The sequence below is a fragment of the Lissotriton helveticus genome, chromosome 5_1 (assembly GCF_964261635.1).
Source record: "Lissotriton helveticus chromosome 5_1, aLisHel1.1, whole genome shotgun sequence".
Taxonomy (NCBI): Eukaryota; Metazoa; Chordata; class Amphibia; order Caudata; family Salamandridae; genus Lissotriton; species Lissotriton helveticus.
In genome coordinates, this window is record NC_136065.1 from 607679691 (window position 1) to 607700688 (window position 20998).

General features: G+C 40.7%; 1 protein-coding gene across 1 annotated transcript in view; it reads right to left on the reverse strand.

Annotated features, from left to right (window-relative positions):
• BICC1 (BicC family RNA binding protein 1) overlaps positions 1 to 20998 on the reverse strand; it is an 851967-nt gene that overhangs the window by 284502 nt on the left and 546467 nt on the right. The window contains exon 3 of the mRNA XM_078642970.1: positions 12436 to 12505. Within this exon, the coding sequence (XP_078499096.1) occupies positions 12436 to 12505 (70 nt within the window). The remainder of the gene's footprint in view (positions 1 to 12435; positions 12506 to 20998) is intronic.

Genomic DNA, 20998 nt, shown 5'->3' on the forward strand with positions numbered 1-20998 from the left:
TATGGCACACTGCCGTTAGCGACTCTAAGCACGGCGTTTGGATTATCTTTTCGGTTCTCCTATTTCACCTGTGTCCAGCCTGTATTTCGCTGTCTGACCTGTGATTTCCTTTGGGCCATTGATTTGTGTCTCTGCGGACCAGCATCTTCTGACGTCGATTTTGATCAACTGATGAGTCCTATCATTGCTCACGAGTTGGTTTGTTCTGACGAAAGGATTATGGCCTTGGCGGTGGCACATGGACTAATGGGTCCCTGGGATGTGTTGTCGGCAGCGCAAAATTTCTTGGAACTAAGTTTTCTTGAGAACCCACCGAGCTGTCCTCTGATGGTTATAGAGGATCCGGTGCTGGAAGATCACGTATGTTCCTTTCATCTTTTAAATTGGATGGCTGAACTGTTTTCTGATGAGGACAGTGACTTCCTCCTGGAGGCTGTTGCAGCTTACTTTTCATATACGGTCTTATCATAGACACTGCCTCAAATTGACATGCTGATTGATAGCATTTCCTTGATTTTATTGACTTTTGGTCAAGACATTTTATTTTTGCTTGCCTATTGGCTTGAGCCACATTATATTTGTGGGCTATTTTTTTAGCATTAGTTTTTATATTTGAATCTTTATTCATGCTCGTTTATAAATGGATTCTGCTCTCATGTGATGGCACTTCTGTTACCTTATTTAGTCCGTTCTCTGATCATGGGGGGGTGTTGTATAGCTCCTATATATCCTTATATCGTGTTAAGTTAGCATGGGTACATTTGAGATTTAAACGCCATTTTTCCTTTCTTGCAACTTCTGCACACGACCCTTAATTGTTGACTTAGCTTTCAACCTAGTGGTTTGCCGTGGTGTATGTGAGAATAATATGTTATTGCTCTGATATCAGTCTTGTTTAATAAACCATGTCTGCACGGAGAGTGCTGAAGTTTCTGGAGCAACACGATATGGAATTGTTATGAGGTCTGATCTCCACGCTTTCATAGTCATAACACAAGTGCAGCCTTTGCCAACTTGGGCTTGAGGCGGGATTGATATTGCTTTGCATGAGAATCGTTAACACACTTGATGCGGTGCACATGCAGAGAGAGCTGGTGTATGCTGATGTGATTCCTTCATGCTAGGACACTAAGGTATGGGCCCGCCCTAAAACAACCCAAAGAGACCTTCTTAGCTAATAATATAATATATGTGTTAGGGAGGGTGAGATATAAGTGTTGTTAACTCTTATTCATTACAGCATGTTAACATGCTGTCACCATTCGCTTTTTATGTCTTAGTAACTATGCTGATAATTTTGATACTGATAATAAGTATACTTGTATTATCTAAGATACTGCGCCTGAGAAGACGGCATTAGTAAATAAACATTTCAAATGCACATGTGTCTTCTTTACTCCATGTTCTGGTTTGTAATGATAATATAACGAAAGAGTGTTCATGAGTCCCACGTACCCTGAGGTACTGTAAGTTCATGTTCTGGTTTGTCTAAACATTGGGTGTTTGATATATCCAATGAGACACTGTAGCTAGCTCGGTAAGGGGTGAGTTGATTGCTAAGGTAAGTTTTGGGACACCCTAATTTGCCAAGGTTCCACTCCTCTGTGCACAGTTCTGTGTGAGTACAGAAACCCTGCAACACATCCTTATCATTATTTGGACAATTTGTTTTAATTTTTACAAAGTATGAAAACGCTATGAAGTTTGCACGATAATTAAAATCAATCCAAAATACCTCTAATCTGGATTGAGATATTATGTTGGGTGTCTCCTACTTCTCTCCCCTATATTCTGAATCTGTGCTCTACTTGACCAGTAATTACAGAAAGAAGTTGCCTATCACTGACTCCCCCAACTCCACCGCCAGCCTTTTTGGAAAAGTCAGTGCTGATATGAACAAATAAACATAATCAGCACATTGTAAAATGTAAGCCCATGGTAAACTCGTGCTGAGTTAAAAACACTGCAGAAGTTACCCTTTAACTGCTCAGAGATGATGAAATGTACATTATAAATCTAGTAGCCAAGCTGTCAAAACACTAAATCAGCTACATACTTCAGTCCTGACCTACAGCAGTCTTTAAGAAAAGCAGGAGAACCATCTTTGGCTGAGAGGTCTGCCTCATCAGAGTTCCAAAACAGGAGCTAATAATGTTGCTGGTAAGGGAGCAATGGATGTTCCATACAGCGGAGTTCAGATATAGACCATTCCCCCAAAAGTGCGTCTGTGTATTCGAGTGCCGGAAAGGTGATTCAGCTCATGCAGGGAACCCACACAGAGCTCCTCTGATATGTTATATTTTTGAAGCATATGAAAAGTCACCAATATTTTCACAGTTTGTAACTTTACATCATACAGTGTAGCTGGGAAAGGGAGCTCTATCATACAGAGACCATATTGATAGGGTGAGTGCCTCTGTCTGTGTATTCACCCTGTACCCTCTATTGGGAAGGACTTTGAAGCAAGTGGTTGAGTTTATGCAAAGCTGGGAAAAGTAACAACAGTTTCCTTTTAGGGACTGGCCAAAAAGGGTTGAGAATAAAACACAGAAAATCACAATAAAAACCCAACTCTTTTCCAGCCTGCTGGTAACAACAAAACAGACTCCATCAGAGCATGTTATGCCCTTTCTCCTTATTCAGCTCAATTTAACAAGCATCCTGATTTCCTTTAACCTGTAAAGTAAGTGTTTACCAACTCCCTATGTAGTCTTCCGATTGTGTACGATCATAATAGACGTTGTCTATCTACTTTGACACGTGGTAGTCTCGACAACTCAAAAACAACACTATTTATCACTACAGACTAGATAGAATGTGCTGCGACTTCACTTTCCCATGTGGCATATTCCTGTGTACAAGCAGCATCAAACTGTGAGAGAAGTCTCCTGCCCACCCATCAATCAGACATAAGGTGTTAGTCTTCCCAACAATTGAGTCTAGGAACTGCAGCAGAATAAACTAAATTTGGATTGGTTTGGCTTTCATTCTATGGGCGACATTTAGTCAAGTTGTAGAATGGCTTTCATATGCTGATCTCACATGCAACTGTATCCACATAGATGAAAAAAAATTGCAATCCGAGCATGGAGATTGGCAGACAGTTTATTTTAATTCTTTAAGTCTCTAACCTTTGCAGTTACATGTGTATGGTAGTCTTATACAGAACAAATACACATAAGATTAAAAAAAACACACACACATCTACTGTGTCAAGTTGAATTTAGACCAAGCACACTTTAAGATTCTACCTTGGTTAAGGTGATGGACTTAGCCTTCGACAAAGGATGTGTAACCAAGTTGTCCTATTTATCCAGAGACTCTAGATTCATCTGTTTGATGAAAATATTCTTGTTTTCACATCTACCTTCTATCTTGAAAGAATCGAACCCAAAAGACCCTACTCATCTCTTCTCCTTTGCTATTTGGTTTCTTTTCTATGTTAGAGAGGTTTTTTTTATTTTTATTTACACTGTCCCATCTTTCTTTCATTTCTGATGTCTTTTTCCATTGTAGGTTAGCATTTTCAGGCTTTTTCCAATGTAGGTTAGCATTTGCATGCCACAGTAAGTTTCTTTGGTGCCAAAAGCATTTTTCAATATGTACGATGATTTTCTTTGTTGAGGTTTCATTGTTGGAATTTTGGCTGCCCAACCCTGTGATATCAGTGCATCACTGTGGCCAAAATAAATTATTTAGCATTGCCAAGAAGATCATAACCATCTCAGAATGGCTCCTGAACTTGATTCAGCAATATATTTATTGAAGCAGACCAGCAAACTATAATTTTACTCTACATGCAGAGCACGAGTTGGACTCAAATAATTACTCCAGTTAAGCGAGGCATGGTTTCTTGAATGCGGAAGTATAGTTTTTAGTTAAAGCAGAAGACTCCAATCCTACTTGACCAGCAATGGCTCCCACTGAGTCAATTCTCTCCAGGGGCTACGACCTTTTCATATCTGAGCCCAGCTGACTTCTAATACTATTGATTTAAATCCGTCACTCAGCAGGAGGACATTTTGATGCCGGGCCCTTCTTAAAAATGTACTCTGACCTTAGATGATTTATACTACGAATGTTCATTTCTTGAATAGTCTGTTCTAGTCTTGCTTCTATTTGGAAGTTGTACGATGGTTTACCAATTTTCTTTAGGCTGTTTTATGGTTAACTATCAATCTTTTCCAATATGGATAAGGCCAATGAGGAGGCAAACGCATTTTCAAAATAAAGCCCACTGTTTAACTTGTCCATGAGCATTAATTCCTATTAGCACGGTTGTCATAGTTTTTTACGCTGTCACATGGGCTTCAAGACCGTATTGCATACATCACCTTTTCCAAATATTCAGAGCTGATAATCAATTATGTCTTCTTATACTTTATATGGATGGGCGTTGAGGGTGAACCTCAATTTTACTTGTTCTTTATATCTCAATCAGCAAGTGCACACTATACAATCTTGAATGTGAATTTGACACTTTAATGTCATGTAGCCAGCTGAGGTAGTGCAAATGATGTGCACTAATAAAGCAAGATTATAAAATGATCACGTATGCTATGGTGGCCTGATTTTCCACTAACAACAGGGGTTCCCAAACAAAAGATTAATGTCCGATGATCTGACACAATTTCAGAATAATGTACTAGATAAACAAGAATCAGTCATATGCATTATCTGTTTTAGACTCGAAAGTCCATCGTCAAAGTGGCTAAAATAAAGACACTTTCAAAATGGTATAAAAAGAAAAATAAAGAAAATAATGTACTCTGTTCGCAATGGAACACACACTGCACGGCTCACAAACCCGGGCCATGTAGTGTGTTTTTCAGTTCAGGTCTAATTTGAAGGTGGATTCTCGTTTCCCCATGTGGAGAATAAAAAGGTGTTTTTAGGGCTGACGTTCGCTAACTAGCTTCCAAAGGGCGACCGTGGGTGAGTTTGTGTGCTTGCGCACCAGAACTGATGTAATTGTCTGGGGGCACCATGCTTGAATTATGAGGTGACTGGACACGAAACATTTAAACATTGGCACGCAATATTAGAGAGCCGTTACATAAAACCTCTCTTTTCCTGGAGCTAACTGATTGCCAACATAGACATTTCGAACAATGTAGCAACACTAAATCACAAAACTACCAATTTTGAAACCTGTTGAGCAAGCATTTTCCTACAGGCCACAAATGTTCATTTTTATTGTGTATGGTGACTGACAAAGCTATTACGAGTCTTATAAGAAACACGTACTTAGGGCGCTGTTATCCCTCAAAGGCTGCATTAAATCTGACTTTAATTACATTTTTATAGCATGCCAAAGAAAGCCAGGATGTAGCCTTCACTCCATTGGTCAGCAATTTCCAACATCCACCTTTACTGGCTCTTAATACAAACGTATTACATTATGCTTCCTTATAATTTCCTTATGGTGTGTGCACTATGCAGACTTTACAGTCTCAACGTAGATTTTCATGTTTACCAAAAGCAGACTCTTGGAAAAATCTGGAAGACTACCATATCAGGGGCGACCTTAGGCATGTGCAAGCTGTGCACCTGCACAGGGCCACCGAACCCCATAGGCCACCACGCCAATATATAACCTTAATAGAATAATCCTCTGAGGATGGATACATATTTTCGTGGTGGCGCCAGGCAGGGATTTGGCGGCCTCCGGGTCTGTACCACTTCCAAACACCCTGACCAAACCCTCTTCACTGGCCTCCGTGCTCTGCCCTATGCTCCCTGCACAGGGCCGCCATGAGCCTAGAGCCGCCCCTGACCGTATATTTACAAGAAATCTTCCACATTATTAGTTCAGCTGTATGCCGCCATCGACTGACACATTTGACACCTAATTGCAAGTGCTCTTGCGAGAAGCTGCTGTTTAACGCTTGTAATAAAACCGGACTCTTGGGGACCTTAGACGTTGGGCAATAGCGTGGGTTTGTTGCTTACCGCACCAAAATCCGTAGGTCACAGTAAGCGCCACACTTTTCCACTTTTACATTCCAGCAGATTTTATTTGCAAAATTTAATGAAGGGTGTAGACTGCATCGCACTGGGTGGTTACTGGATGTGGTAAACTTCACTCAATTTGTTTTAATTCTAACCCCCTCGTAAACAGGGTTCGGAGAATTCTGGCCATGCCTTAGGAAATCAGACGAAACGGATACACATAGAAACCACAAGTTTTTGATGTAGAAAACTTTTATTGTTTCAGTTAGTTAAAACCACAACAATACATTTAAAAAGAGTCGACTAATGTGTTTAACATTTCTTAATATATAAGTGCGATCTCTGTTGGTATGTTCTAGAGCATTCCAGTCTAATACCAAATTTGTTATTTAAATAGAATAAAACGTAATTAAAATACAATCTGTCTGATTCAGTGCAGAAGGTCTTGGTTTTTATCACTTTTAATGTTCCAGAGAGCTCTCTCCCCGAGCTACCACAGTTATGTTATCCTTTTATTGACTGGGTGCCAGGGAGTACTTTAGCGCTTGGGTGTGGGCTGCAAGGAACTTTAGTAGTAGGCAGTTCAATCGCGTGTCTACTGGGTTCAAAGTTGCCATAATTGCAGATCTGCACGTTCTTATGCCCCGCTCGTTCATAGACTTTTTTAAAAGAGATATTCGAGCTTGAGCAAGATTCGGGCAGATACAGACAAGATGGATGAAGTCCTCATTACTCCTCCCACATAATCTACAGATTTTGGGTCCGTCGTGCACCCAGATTGGTTGGTCCATAGTCGATGGAAATTTCCCCAAGCGGAGTTCCATCAATTTCTGTTTTCTGTGAGCTGGGAATGTGATTGTTAGATATGGGGCTGCCACGAGTGTTTTGTAGTTTGATATGACCATCCATGCGTGTTTCCTGGTGCTAAACGTGGCTTTATCGAGTAAGAGGGAGTGAAATTTTGTCGACTTGTTTATAGCTTGTTTGAACGCCGGGTAGGGCAGGTTGAGTTCCCAAAGTTTTCTTGTTCCGGTCTCAGTTATAGCCTTTTCGAGATACTGATTGTATGGGGAGTTAACATCAGATCTTATTTCTTCCCATAATGCTTGGTGCAATTCCGAGGCTGACGTGTTGTGTTTCAGTGTATACCAGTACTTAATGCTTGCGTACTTTCTTCCCAGTGTCTCGTTTATTATTCCGAATTCTAACCTCGTCTGAGCTGGTGAGGCTCCCTGATGTATGTGGAAGGTGGATTTGAAGATGGCTGTCTGCATTTTGTTGAGCAGATCTGCGTCTTTCCCATGCAATCCTACACTGCCATATGACAGGGTTGGAAGGACTTTTGCTTTTATTGTTGCCAGTAAAGGTTTATATGATGGCCCCGAGAGCTTTTTAGCCAAAGATCTAAAAGCAAATGAGAGTGAGTTTGATCTCTGAGAGATGTAGGACATTTGCTGCTGGTGGCTTTGTCGGTTATCAAAGTGGAAGCCCAAGTACTTGAAGTTGGACACGGCCTCTAGCTTTGTCCCATCCAGGTAGATGTATGCGCTGGCTGTCCGCCGCCTGGTGATCAGCATTGTTTTTGTTTTTGTTGTGTTTATTAAGCATGGGCGGATTTTGCGGATCCACGATTCACGGATTTGCGGATTCACGGATCGTGGATCCGCAAAATCCGCGGATTATGCGGATCGGCGGATTTGGGGGCGGGGCTTCCTCAAGTGTGTGGGCGGGGCCAAACGGACGGGGCTCCATGCGAGCGCACATGCCGCTTGTGTGTATAACAGGTCAGAGACCGATCAGAGCAGCAGATTAAGAGACAGAAGCTCGGGCGGGGCCAAACGGACGGGGCTTCCATGCGAGCGCACATGCCGCTTGTGTGTATAAAAGACGATCAGAGCAGCAGATTAAGAGACAGAAGCCCCTGGTCACAGGAACAGCACGGGGATTCCGCTCGTCAAAGTCAAAGATGCAAATGCCTCTGGCCAGCATCACAGCGGATTTTCGATGGTATATTTGGGAACAAGGCACACCTGCCCAGCCTCCACAACGCTCACGATTATTTATTTTTGGGCTGATGAATGAGTCACTGCATTTGCGCTTCAACTAGGGCACATGCTTTATTGATATCTGTTGAGGTTTATTTTTTGTGCCAGGACCGTCGTGCCCGAATGAACCCTGCCCTTCATATTTATTCAAGAAGACACCACCATTTAAATAATTTACGATGGCGCCGGCAAGCTGCCAGTGCCATCCTGCAAAAGTTACTTAATTAGCTTCAACAGGAAGCTCCAACTGATAAAATAAAGCAGGCGCTCGAGCCCTTGCTTTATCTTATCTGTTAGAGCTTCCTGTCGAAGCTAATTAAGTAACCATTTGAGGATGGCGCTGGCAGCTTGCCGGCGCCATCGTAAATTATGTTAGGCTTGAACTTTTGACCGCAAAATCCGCTCCGATCGCGGATTGCGGATTTTCGGTAAATTCGCGAGAGTTCGCGGATCGCGGATTTACCGAAAATCCGCAAAATCCGCGATCGGAGCGGATTTTGCGCTCATGCTTAGTGTTTATCTCCAGGTTGTTGTTTTTTATGAATTCTGCCAGCCCTGCTAATAACCTTTGAATGCCAATCTTTGTTAGATTCAACAGTACCACATCGTCCGCATAAGATAGATGAGTTAGCGGAAAGGAGCCAAGTTTAGGTGGATGGGATGGGATCTTATTCAGACTTGATGTTAGGTCTGCCATAAAAAGATTAAAGAGGTGGGGGGCTAGGACACAGCCCTGCTTTAGACCTTTACTGGTGTTAATTTTCCTTGAGAGCCGTGTTCCATTCCCCAATTTAACTACCATCCAAGTGTTGGAATAAAGGAGTAGGATCCCTCTCAGGATTTTATCCGGGATGTTCCAACTGCGCAATTTCCTCCATAAGATATTCCGATCTACACTGTCGAATGCTGCCTTTAGGTCAATAAAACACAGGTGAAGGGGCTGTTTTCTTCGAAGATATTTATCGGCTAGCACTGAGAGAGACATAATATTTGTCAGTGTCCCGGTTCCTTTCCTGAAGCCTGTTTGGTTCAACGGAATTCTCTTTGTGTCGTCGGACCAGTTTATTAGATCTTCCAAGATGAGGGATGCAAAGTACTTCGCCTCTACGTCTAGGAGTGCGATCAGTCTATAGTTGGCTGGGGATGTTCTGTCTCCTCCTTTAAAAATTGGTGATATTATGGAGCCCTGCCAGCTTGACGGTATTTTATTTACAGTTGTTATCTCTTCAAATAATTGTTTTAATTTCCTACTCCAAAAGTCCTGATCAGTTTTGTAGACTATTGGGGGGATCCCATTCGGCCCTGGAGCACCGTTGCCACGTGACTTCCTTATGATTCTACTTATGTCCTCTTCGCTGTACCTTGCTTGTTTGACCTTGTTTGATACATCCTTCTTCTCCTGTGGGCTAGCCACGTCACAGTAAAGCCTGGTTACCAAGAGATCCCCGTCTGGTGATGGATTTTCTCTGCGTTCATCCTTATTGTTTGATGTTTGCATACAAGCGGTTCTAATTTCACCGCTGGGAGTGATACTCCCTTTTCTTTTTTGGGCCACTTTGTTGGTAGTTTGTTGGATTGCCCCCGAGTTAGACTGATCTGGTGTTATCTCTGCGAACCTCTCTGTTAAAAACGCGGCCCAGTCTGCTTCTTGGACATTCGATGATGTTGGATTTGAAGGGTGATTTAAGCTGTTGATAATCCTCCAAAATGCGTTTGAGTTGGTGTTCTTGGCGGTGCAGAGTAGTTTTGCCCAGAAGTCATCTTTCAGAGATCTTTTGTGTTCCCACATTTTCTTTTTATATTCTTTCTTGAGGTTTTGTTAGATACATAAGTTGTCTGTAAAATCTTACACAAGCCAACAAAGGTCATGCATAAGTGTCACAAGAGGTTGCACAGGGGTCATTGTTGTCATCCCTGCACCGAACTCCAAACCATGAACCTGCGGCTTTGTAATGCATCACAGAGGTCGTGCCAACAGTGTCATGCTTCCTTCTGGGCGTGGAAAGTGCACACAAAAGATCTCAGTACCACTATGGCTTAGACTGAAGAGACAGCTCAGTTGCAAACCAATATTCTAAGGATCTTAGAGTCTCCCAGCTATGATAAAGGAATTGTAAGTGTCACCTCTGGCAAACCCATAAGTGATGCCAAAGGTAGTTCATTGAAAAAAAAAAAGGGATAACAGGTTCACATTCCTAGGACCGATAACAGGGATGTAGTATATAACTGGGAGATACTGGGGGCCATTTAAACCATAGGAACCTCCATCCAGAACATTCACAACACCCTAAACATATCTACACACAAATATCTCATAGCGCATACATGCATCTTGACAGATTTAATTTTCATTACCTTACATCGGTTACTCAATAATAATGGTACTCAATCTAAGGGCCAAGGAAAAATCGAATTCTGAGACTCATTTTCCTGGATTCACATTTATGGCCTGTAGCTCAGTGCATTTCACTCACTGAGCCATCTTGTTAGCTGTAAAAGGTAATTACAAGTTAGATTAGTTTTGTGTCTTTATTAAATGACTCTTCCTTTGACTTTGTCTCTCTCTTCAGTCATGGGACTCACAATATCCTGCGACTGTGACTTGCTAATCCTTAAATTGAATGCAAGATCTTCTTGAGTCCATCTATTAAATATAGCTACATTGTTTGAAATCGTGATATTCAAAGTCGTAGTTAATATACTACTACATCAAAAATAAAAAAAACAGACCATGGTTTTGATCCATTCACTGGATCTGTAACAATCAAAACAGGATTATGTATAGAAATATCTACTTGCATTCATTTTACAGCATCCGTGCGGCATGAGCATTCTACAGTTATATTGTACATTCTGACACAATAGATTCCTATCCTTATTTTGTGATGTACTTACTATTGTCATCAAACTTGCTTTGTACACTGCTCCATGGTGTAATAAGGTATCTCTTCGCAAAAAGAACAATTGATGGACAGAATGCAGAACAATGTCATACATTCACCCCAGTACAGAGATCTGGGCCCAAATCCATCGTTTTTCTGCTCACCATGCCATTCCAGTTTGGACCCAGCCATATGCAAACCAGTCTTGACTCTGCGCCCAATGGGAACAGTCCAGCCCGAAATTCCAGTCCAGGTCCTCCCTGGACTGGAACAAGCATCCTAGGACCGGTTTTGGGATTTCAGCCCTCATCAGCCAGGAAAGCTTGACTCCAGTGGCATCGAGAGCACAGGACACACGTCTGGGCACATCTGGCATGGTATGCCCAGACATGGGTCTCTTGCTCACTTTGCCACTGGATTCAAGCTAGCCTGGCTGATGAAGGGTGTTACCCAGAAACCGATCCCAGGATGCTTGTTTCCGGTTCAGGGAAGACCTGGCTTGGCAGTTCGGGTTGGAAGGTTCCCATGAGGCACAGGGTCAAGACTGATTTGCATATAGCTGGGTCTGAACTGAGGTGGCGAAGTGAGCTAAAGAATGATGATGGAGTCAACCCAGATCTGTGACTAGGGGTGAGTGTCTGAAATGTTTCAGCGCTCCGTCCATCATCTCCTTATGTTTGCTTAGTTCGCCTTAGTTGGCAGGGTACGCCCAGATGTGGGTCCCTTGCTCACTTTGCCACTGGATTCAAGCTAGCCTGGCTGATAAAGGGTGTTACCCAGAAACCAGTCCCAGGATGCTTGTTTCCAGTTCAGGGAATACCTGGCTTGGCAGTTCGGGTTGGACTGTTCCCATGAGACACAGGGTCAAGACAGATTTGCAAATAGCTGGGTCTGAACTGAGGTGGCGAAGTGAGCTAAAGAATGAAGATGGATTCAACCAAGATCTGTGACTGTGGGTGAGTATCTGAAAAGTTTCAGCGCTCCAGCCATCATCTCCTTGTGTTTGATAATGTATCTCTTCTACATATAAATTATTATTAAAATTGAGATTTGTGTCACATATGTCTTTAGAAACAGTGTTACATTCTATTCATAATCAATTATCTGTGTTATTACATTATGCATGTTTTATACAGCATCAGAGATTTCAGTAAAAATAGGAATGGTATCTCATCCAAGGAGGGCTTTAAACTCATAGTCCTTTTCGTATCATAAACATTCTTACATTATAAGCATGCCTGTAGGCTAAAGAGCAATTTCATTTGTTTTGATCGTACATTCTCCAGCCCCCTTTTTTAAGTGACGGTCATTTCGTCCTTAACAATCACTTCAGAACATGATAATTTACGAATGTCTTTAATGTTTGTGGGTTATCTTGTAGAATTCTGACTTAAGTCTCTTCCTAATACCAGCAATCAAAAATAGCTGTGTTTAGTCATGCCTTGGTTGGGATATTTTGTGTGTGTGTTTGTCTTCAGAGCTTAATCGTTGCTAGGTCCAAAGGAACCAATCTACGATATAGCATATTTACTTCAAAATAAGAACACAATCCCTACCTTTTTTTGACTTTGCTCCTATTTTCAGTTTTGATGGCCAAGCAATCTGTGTATTGGTTTCTTCCATAATCTGTTCAATAAGATAAAAAAAATAGTTTTCTTTGTTACAAAATACGTAATTTTTCTACAAACATCAGTGCATTCAACATGATACCAAGGTCGTATTATGGCTTACACTCTGAGTGCCCCTTGAAAGTCACAAAACTATTTTCTTTTCCATACTTTAAGGAGAGCTTTAATGTCCGCTTCAGCATTTACTTTTTTTATTCCATAAAATATTTTAATTGTAAATGATTTTAAAACTGTCAATCCTTTAACCAAATATTGCCAAGTAAGAAACAGGAACATGGGCAAAGGCACATGTTTAGCAAAACAATAAAATGTTGAAGTAAACTACTAATACACAAGGGACTACAAGAGCTAGTCACGGCAAAATAAAACAAAACCATGTGAAAGTAACATACACCACAAAGTGATCAATATTTTCTCCATAAGTGCATCAATTTGGACAAATAAATAATGGCACTGAAGCAAATAAAGTGGTAATGGTACACACTAACCCAAAAACATATTTTTTCCTGTGAAAATGCTTTTCAATGGATGACACCTTGCCTTTCAGCAGTAGATTCCAAAACTCACTATGGAATGGTAAAATAAAAAAGACCTATTTACCTCACGTGTTGTTGGAAAGTGGCCCTCTCTGAAGGGTCACCTTAAACATTTTACCTTCCTCTATTTCTGACCTTTTTCTTGGCTTAGGACTCTGAGCAGGTTACCACTGCTGACCAGTGCTAAAGTACACACACTTCTCCCCAAACAAGGTAGTATTGCTGTATACACTATTGGCATATTTAATGTACTTATAAGTCCCTTTTAAAGTGGCAAACCATACACCCTGGGCCTGTACATTAAATGCTACAAGTGGGCTTACAGCACTGATTATATCACTCACACAAGTAGTCTTTCAAACTGGTCTCAGGCCTGCCATTGCAGGGCCTGTGTGTGCAGTTTACTGTCAATTCGACTTGGCATTTAAAACCATTTGCCAAGTCTTAACTCTTTTTATTACATATAAGCCACCCCTAAGGTAGGCTCTAGATAGCCCTGTGGGCAGGCTGCTGTATAAATTAAAGGTAGGACATGTACTTTTACATGTCCTGGTCGCGACAAACAGTTACATTCATTTTTTACGACTGTGAGGCCTACTCGTCTCATAGGCTAATGATCGGAATTCCTTAAAACACTTTTAAGCTATGTGTGCCTGCAGCCTGTATCCAATACACTTTGTGCATTCCCACTATACAGCCACAAACACAGGAATGGTAGGTGTGATGGAGTACCTATCTGCATTCTGATAGCTCTTCCTGGGCAGGAAGAGACGGGGGGCTGACACTTACACCTGAATAGGCAGTGTCTTGTTTTCCACACAAAAATCTGATTACTCGCTACTGATAGTCTGGAGTCAGGGCTGGGAAGGAAGTGCTTGTGTGCATGTCAAGGACCCTTCTTTGAAGTCACCTCCACTTTAATGGCACAGCTGGGTATAAGTACTGGGCCTCTAATCCTTCCAAGGCAGTACACTATTGGAGCTGTTAAGAACCCTGCCCTGAAGAGAAACTGCTATGCTGCTACAAGGACTGCCACTTAGCTGGACTGCTGCTCTGTAAGAACTGCGTTTCTGCTCTGATGTGCTGCCTGTTGCCAGCTGCTTTCTACAATCTGCCCTGCAGAAGAAAATGACTGGACCCATCTCACCTGCACCCAGAGTGACTCCAAAGGCTTGCTGATTTCGCCCCTGTTCTGAGGTCTCAGGGCCATCAAAACATCCTGCAAACCCTGCAACAGCACCTGTACTGTGCCATATGGGAGTCCTGGCTTGCCAAGCAGTGTCACTTCAGTCCTGGGCCCTTGGAAGTGCTTATTTCTGTGCTGACCCAGCAGAATAAACGTATCAATGGCTATGCTGCCTGACATCGCTTCAACAGACTACATAGCTCGATAATGACTGACTGCGCAGCCCTACGATGACGCATTGCATGCATCTCAAAGAGGTTCATTAATGAGGCTTCACTGACTGCGTGGATCAGAACCAACGCATCACCTGCATCCGCAGGATCAATGATGATGCATTGCCTCCTCTGCTCCTCTTATCGGGTCCTAGCCATTGATGCTTCCTCCATTCAAGGTACTTTTTCAGCAGGACCTATAAGAGTCCTTTAGCCTGCCTGCCCCCCATCGTGGTCAGCCTGAAGTTTGGATGTTCCCGGTATAGTGCAACCAGATGTCCCCGGTTGGCGCTTTATGACTCTCAGCACTATATTTTGATTTAATATTTAATAATTCATAACTCAGGTTCTCCTTATTGGATTCTTGTCATTTTGTTCTTGTTTTACTCATAAAGTATAATCTAGTTTTCTATACATGTGAGGAGTACTTTTGTGGTGTATTCATTGTGTCACTGTGTGTGTGTTTTGCATAAAGACATTACACATTGCCTCTTTAGATAAGCCTGACTGCTCTGTGCCAAGCTACCAGCGGGTGAGCACAGGTTATCTTTTGGTGTGTATCTAGCTTATCTTGACTAGAGTAGGGGTTCCTGGTTGGACAGGGTGCATCCCTCTGCAAACCAGAAACCCCATTTCTAACACGTGAACCCCATTAAAGACAAAAATCATCATGAAGGCTTCAACCCAGCAACCTTTTACCATCCACACATATAGACTGGGAAAATAAGGAAATCAATAGATGTAATATCCCATACTTTGTCGTCATCATACACCAATTACCCTCCATACTCTTATCAGTGGTTTACTCTCTTAAGACATCTTTGCTGAAAAAGAGAACAGCATTAAACATTCAGTAAATGTAATCATCAAATCCTCCCACAGAATATCCTACTGTGGCCAATCCAATTCTGATCCTAATTCATTAAATACTCAGCAGTCTAAATGTGCATAATTCCTAGCAGGTAAACCTACTGCAGCAATGGTGCTGAATGAAAGCACAACTTCAATGCCTCAAGCATTACAGAACATGTAAAATTATTTAACAAAATTAGACACATTTCCATTTGTTTTTCAACGTAGTAAAATCCCTTCCATACTAAAGATACTAAGAATGTCCAGGTAGACCTACCCCCCCCCCCTTAACCAGCCTCCAAGATCCTTTTTATTCATAAACCATCCATACATCGTGACACAGCAGCTTTAGGTCTAAATCCAAAAAAGGGGAACCCCTCTGTGCCAGGGAATCAAAGCGGGTGTCTAATCAACACTAAGTGCACATTGTTCTCCCACTTCATAATCACTCTGTAGAACAAAGCACTCTTACACAAACTAGTTTTGTCCTAAATAGATAAAGATGCCTCAATTCACTTACAATTCTCAGGGAATCCCATTAGGGACTTAACTCATCACCACCCTTGAATACCACTCTCAGCACATACAATTACTTCAATATTCTCAGCCTGTTTATGTATTTTGTACAACAATCCGTAAAATTCTTAATGTAGCATACCATGATATTTGTTTTTTTCCTATTTATAATGGCACACAATTCACAATATTCCATCTTCACTGTCTTATCACTCATACAAATAATGTTAACTAATTCTAAATAAAATCATTGTTCCCAATTACAAAGTCCAAGGCATTTTTTCATCATCATCTAACATGCATAGACCATGCCATAGTCACCACTATATAGCATGTGGATGCTTAACACTAACTTCCTCAGGATGCCTTTGTCAGTTACTACCTGAACCACAATCGTCTTGTTCTCTCTCAACGAGGCGATCCAACGTTCAAATCTATTCACTACTATATTGCATTGAAAGGTCTAACACATCTTGTAGAGCGCAGTTTGCAACACTTCTTAAACTCTAAAGCATAGACCACTTAATCTTTTATTGTTACAGAATGCTCTGATATGTAATTTTCATTGTGTCACTTTATGATATCCCAGTCAGTAAATGTTGGATCCTTTAGTGACCTTCAGCCTTAAAGTCACCAAGAGGGATACAAGAAGAAGATCAGACAGGGTTCCGCATATCGAGGATCAGATGGAAGGAAGAATGCCTTTCTAGCAACATATTGTTTTTCAAAATCTGCTCTGCTGTTATCCACCTTGCTTCAGAATGATGTGCAGCCAATAGACAGCCACCGTGCAGATGCTGCATGAGCCTCTGTGTAGCGTAAATGAACATGACACATGCAAGTATTATGTGATCTCACAGAGACCTTTTATACTGCAGAACATGAAAAACTATTGAATATGTTTGCCTAGACATGGCATTAAGAGCTACCTTACTGTACTGGTTTTCCTCATTCCCTTCACCCTTTACCCAGTTTGAAGAATGAATGGCATGATTTTGCTCAATCAAAGTCCTATGAAAACATTCCTGTTCTTATACGTGGAAACAATCGCCCAAAAATACTAAGATGGCGTTATTAGATAAAACTGTTTGGAATATCTTGTATTTGAACAAATTGCCAATATGTTTGGGTCTAGTCAATGAATCACATCATAACCTTTAAGAGTACATTGGGAAGATTTTACATTTACAATATTCCAGCTACACCTGTTGAAATTTAAAATGCTATCTCTCCCAAGGATGTCAAACTGGTGGTAGGGACTATAGGAGTCTAACTCCTGAATGTCAAAATGTTGGTCCAGCAGGGCTGCCTTAAATAGTACTGGTTATGCTTTGACCCACCTAGCAAGTGACCGCTCACAGAAACAGGTGGCAACAAATTTACTCCGAATCCTCACATCTGATCAACCTCCTTATGCTCCCTTTGGAACATAGAATCCAATTTACAAAAAATATCGTAGAGTCTATCAAGCAGAGAATTAAAGGATGGTAATGTAATGTGGGACACACATCAAATTCCAAATGAGAATGTCTAAAGTCAAGAACATGAAAACACTAAACAGTGCCTTCATATGTGAGGCTCTGGAGCTTACTAGATTACTGGTGACAACTTGCATATGTGGCCAATAATGCACTGGTTGTTTGTAACTGTTTTTAGGGCTGGTGCACAATCCTATTACAGACGGGGTTGGATCAGATTATTGCTCAGCACCTTCACTAACATTAGACATTGAAGTCAAAGATTGCTGGGAGGCAGTAAAGTGGAGGAAGAATAGGTTTTCAGTGATTCAAGGTAGAAATGCAGAATAAACTAAAAGAAGGCCTCATTCAAATGTTGTGTTTTTAAAACAAAAATCAGTATACTTAATTTGGCTCACCAGTTAGGAACCACGGAACCTCCTGACTGGGATAGAATATATTAATAATGGTTTCATGCATTTCCCTTATTATAGAAAGTATTATCACTACTAATTGCAGACAGGACCTTGGGTATCCTATTTATTTTGATGTTGAAAGTTATTTTGATTCTGCTATGAAATCAGGCAGGCTGCCAGGTCAGTGAAGGCTTCCTCCTCCCAGGCAGAGGACTACCCACCTGATTTAGAGACCATTGCCTTCCTGGTGAGGATCTTAGCCACTGAAAGGCTGAGCTGTCGACATGTTTTTTTTCCCCTGGTCTGCATTTTTGTTTGTTTTACATAAACAAATCTCCAAACTGGGAATCTTTGTAAAAAGGCGGCAGTGATCCTGACACTCAGAGAGGTGTATCCTTGCATGCAGGGACTATTGATGGAATTCCTCGTCTGTGACTGCCATGCTTCATTTAGTGTTTCTAGGCAGGGAAATCTTGTGACAGCCATCACACTCTACGTAAGAGAGGACAGACATCACTATGTATTCCTGGTGGAGTTGTGGGAGCACCACTAGATCAAGAGTTTCCATGGACTGCACTGTTTTGGAGCGAAGCTGTGACATTTAAAATTTTAAACCCTAGAGTATTGAAATTCTGACGTTTTTGAAATATTTGATATGAAAATAGCTCTGGTTTAAGAAATAAAAAGTGAGTGTTTTTATCGAACTTGTTCAATATTAGTATTTGAATTTCAGGGTGAGTAACAATATAAATGCAAACAATCATTCTTAACAATTAAAATACATTCTTGAACTATCTGCAAGAAATGTGCAGAGAATTGGAGAATAATCACCAAGCAAGGATGGTAAGCAATATGCATCAGAAACAGCAATACAATTCACCAAACACAGCACCATAGGCCTCATAAGGAGTATGAAAGTGCTAAATAAAAGCCACTGCACTGCAATAAAATATAAAAAAAAATGGGTACATTCTGTATGCTGTTACTACAGTCCCTTGACTTCCTCCACCACCACTTATCCATTTTGTTTAATTTTACTAAACGTTGATGAAAATAACAATTGTTAAAATCTAGTTGTGAACAATTGTTTAAATATAATGCCCCTAAGTCTGCTGCAAAATATGTTTGAAAAAACTATGCACTTTAATGAAATGTTTTTGCCACCAGGATTGCACATTTTGTTCAGAAAGAGATAGTAAAGCTCTTACAAGGCCGCACCATTCAACAATACCTTATCCTCCATCACTGTTTCAAGCAATCCCTCTCCGGGTACATTGTTAAAGTTGGGATTCCCTGTGCAGTTTAACCGCATGCGCGCTAGCAGATTTTCCCGATGCGCGCTGGATTTTTTAAAAACCCGCGTTACGTGACAAAGCCAGCTCGTCATGCGCGTAGCGCAGGTAACGCCCATGACGAGCTGGCTTTGTCATCCGCACTGAAGGGGTTAAACAACAGATGTGAAAGGCTCTTTACATATAGTTACAAACATATGTTATTTAATTATACAGGGATTCCCAAACCGCTCTGCAAATGTAATAGCTTGATTAATGAGGTCCTCGCCCCTAGGAATCTCCTCATTCCTTGGCAGAAAGAAAGCACAGGTTCTGATATGCTTAGACCTTATTCATTGATTTACAGTATACTACAATTCACTGTGCATTCTCCATAAGCAACACTCATTTGAAATTACCATACTGTGTTTTCTGTATGTATTGAAAAACGAATGACGAATATGTTTTTTCAAAGTATGCATTTTCAAAAGTATTTTTAAACTAAAGCAAGAAAATGCATATATAAAATAATAGAAACCAACTTCTTAGAATACTCATTTACTATAGATATAAACTATATTGTGTGGTGAAAAAAACACCAACTACCCAGAGCAGTTAAAAATGAAAAAATAATTTCCTAAAAATGAAAAATACAGTTTTAAGAGAAAAATTGTGGACCCACAGCAAATCCCTTTTGGTAACTGATGGGCCAAAATACAGAGTTGAGAAGATCTTAGTAGTGAAAAATCCCGTAAGCAATTCTTGTTCACGTTTCTTGCATTTCACAAAGTGTTGTATGATGAATCACGTCATTGTAAACCCATACAACAGGCGATAATTCTACATCACAAAGAAACGATATATCAATATCACACGACTGGTGGCACTATTTGTGATCACACAAACTTCAATGCTCATGCTATATTGCCCTATCTACAATGCATGCTAAACAAATCCAAGCATGCATGCACAATACCACACAGACAGTAGCTGTTGTGCTTTAAATTTGGCCTAAAATAGCAATGTCCACACATGTACATTGTATTGAAAACAAAAACAACTCATTCCACGCCTAAGAAATGCATGCATGCCTATGTCACCCCATGAAACATCTGATGCTGGTGCTTATAATGCAAGGGTGGGTATCTTGCGTATTTAAAATACATATATGTGCGCAGAATATGAACCTGATATATGTTTATTTTATGCTTACAATATGAAGATAAACCTTACTTACACAGCTTTGACAGATTCAAATGAGCCATAACTATGAGATTGGTTAGTCACTGTGATGCTCTTCAAATGTACACACCTCCAACTCATGAGAGGTACATGGTGGTAATATGGCAGTGTAATGTGAGTATAGCTGGGGTTGCTTGAATATTGGGCAAAACCCATAAGCTGTTAACACTAAATAAATAACTAGGGAGGCGGAGGTAAGAGGGTTCTGGAGGCAACCCCAAAACAGTAATTTAAAAAATAAAAGTGAAACATAACCTAGTGACAAAATGAAGTAAAGGAAATGGAGTGGAGCGAACTAAAATATCTAGTCAAACCTTTTCAAGAGTGATTGCATTTTGACCTATAAAAAAAGCACGTAGAGGCAATTTTGAATAAAAAAAGAAACATTCTAGGAATTGCTTTCTACCACATAGTTAATCACATATATCTTAAAAATGTAGATATTTAAACTAAATAGTATGTTTCTCAGAATTGAATATTCATTCACTCATATTTTAGAAGCAATCACATACAAACTATTTAGACACGGCATGAAAACATAAGCCAAATTATTTCAGAAAAAGAGGGAGCAGACAATGGCTTCTACAACTTGCTTGCATTTCCAGGAGCTAAGAGAGAATACAACAAAGAGTCACTTTTATAGATACATTTACCCATTTTTTGTTTTGCTTATAGTCAATTTTCCAATGTGACATTACTTCAAAAGACATTTTCTGCAGTAACATTTATATAGTCCATATCTGTAAATCTAGCATATTTACGTCATGGTTGTATCTTCCATATCAAAACATGTGTGCCATTTA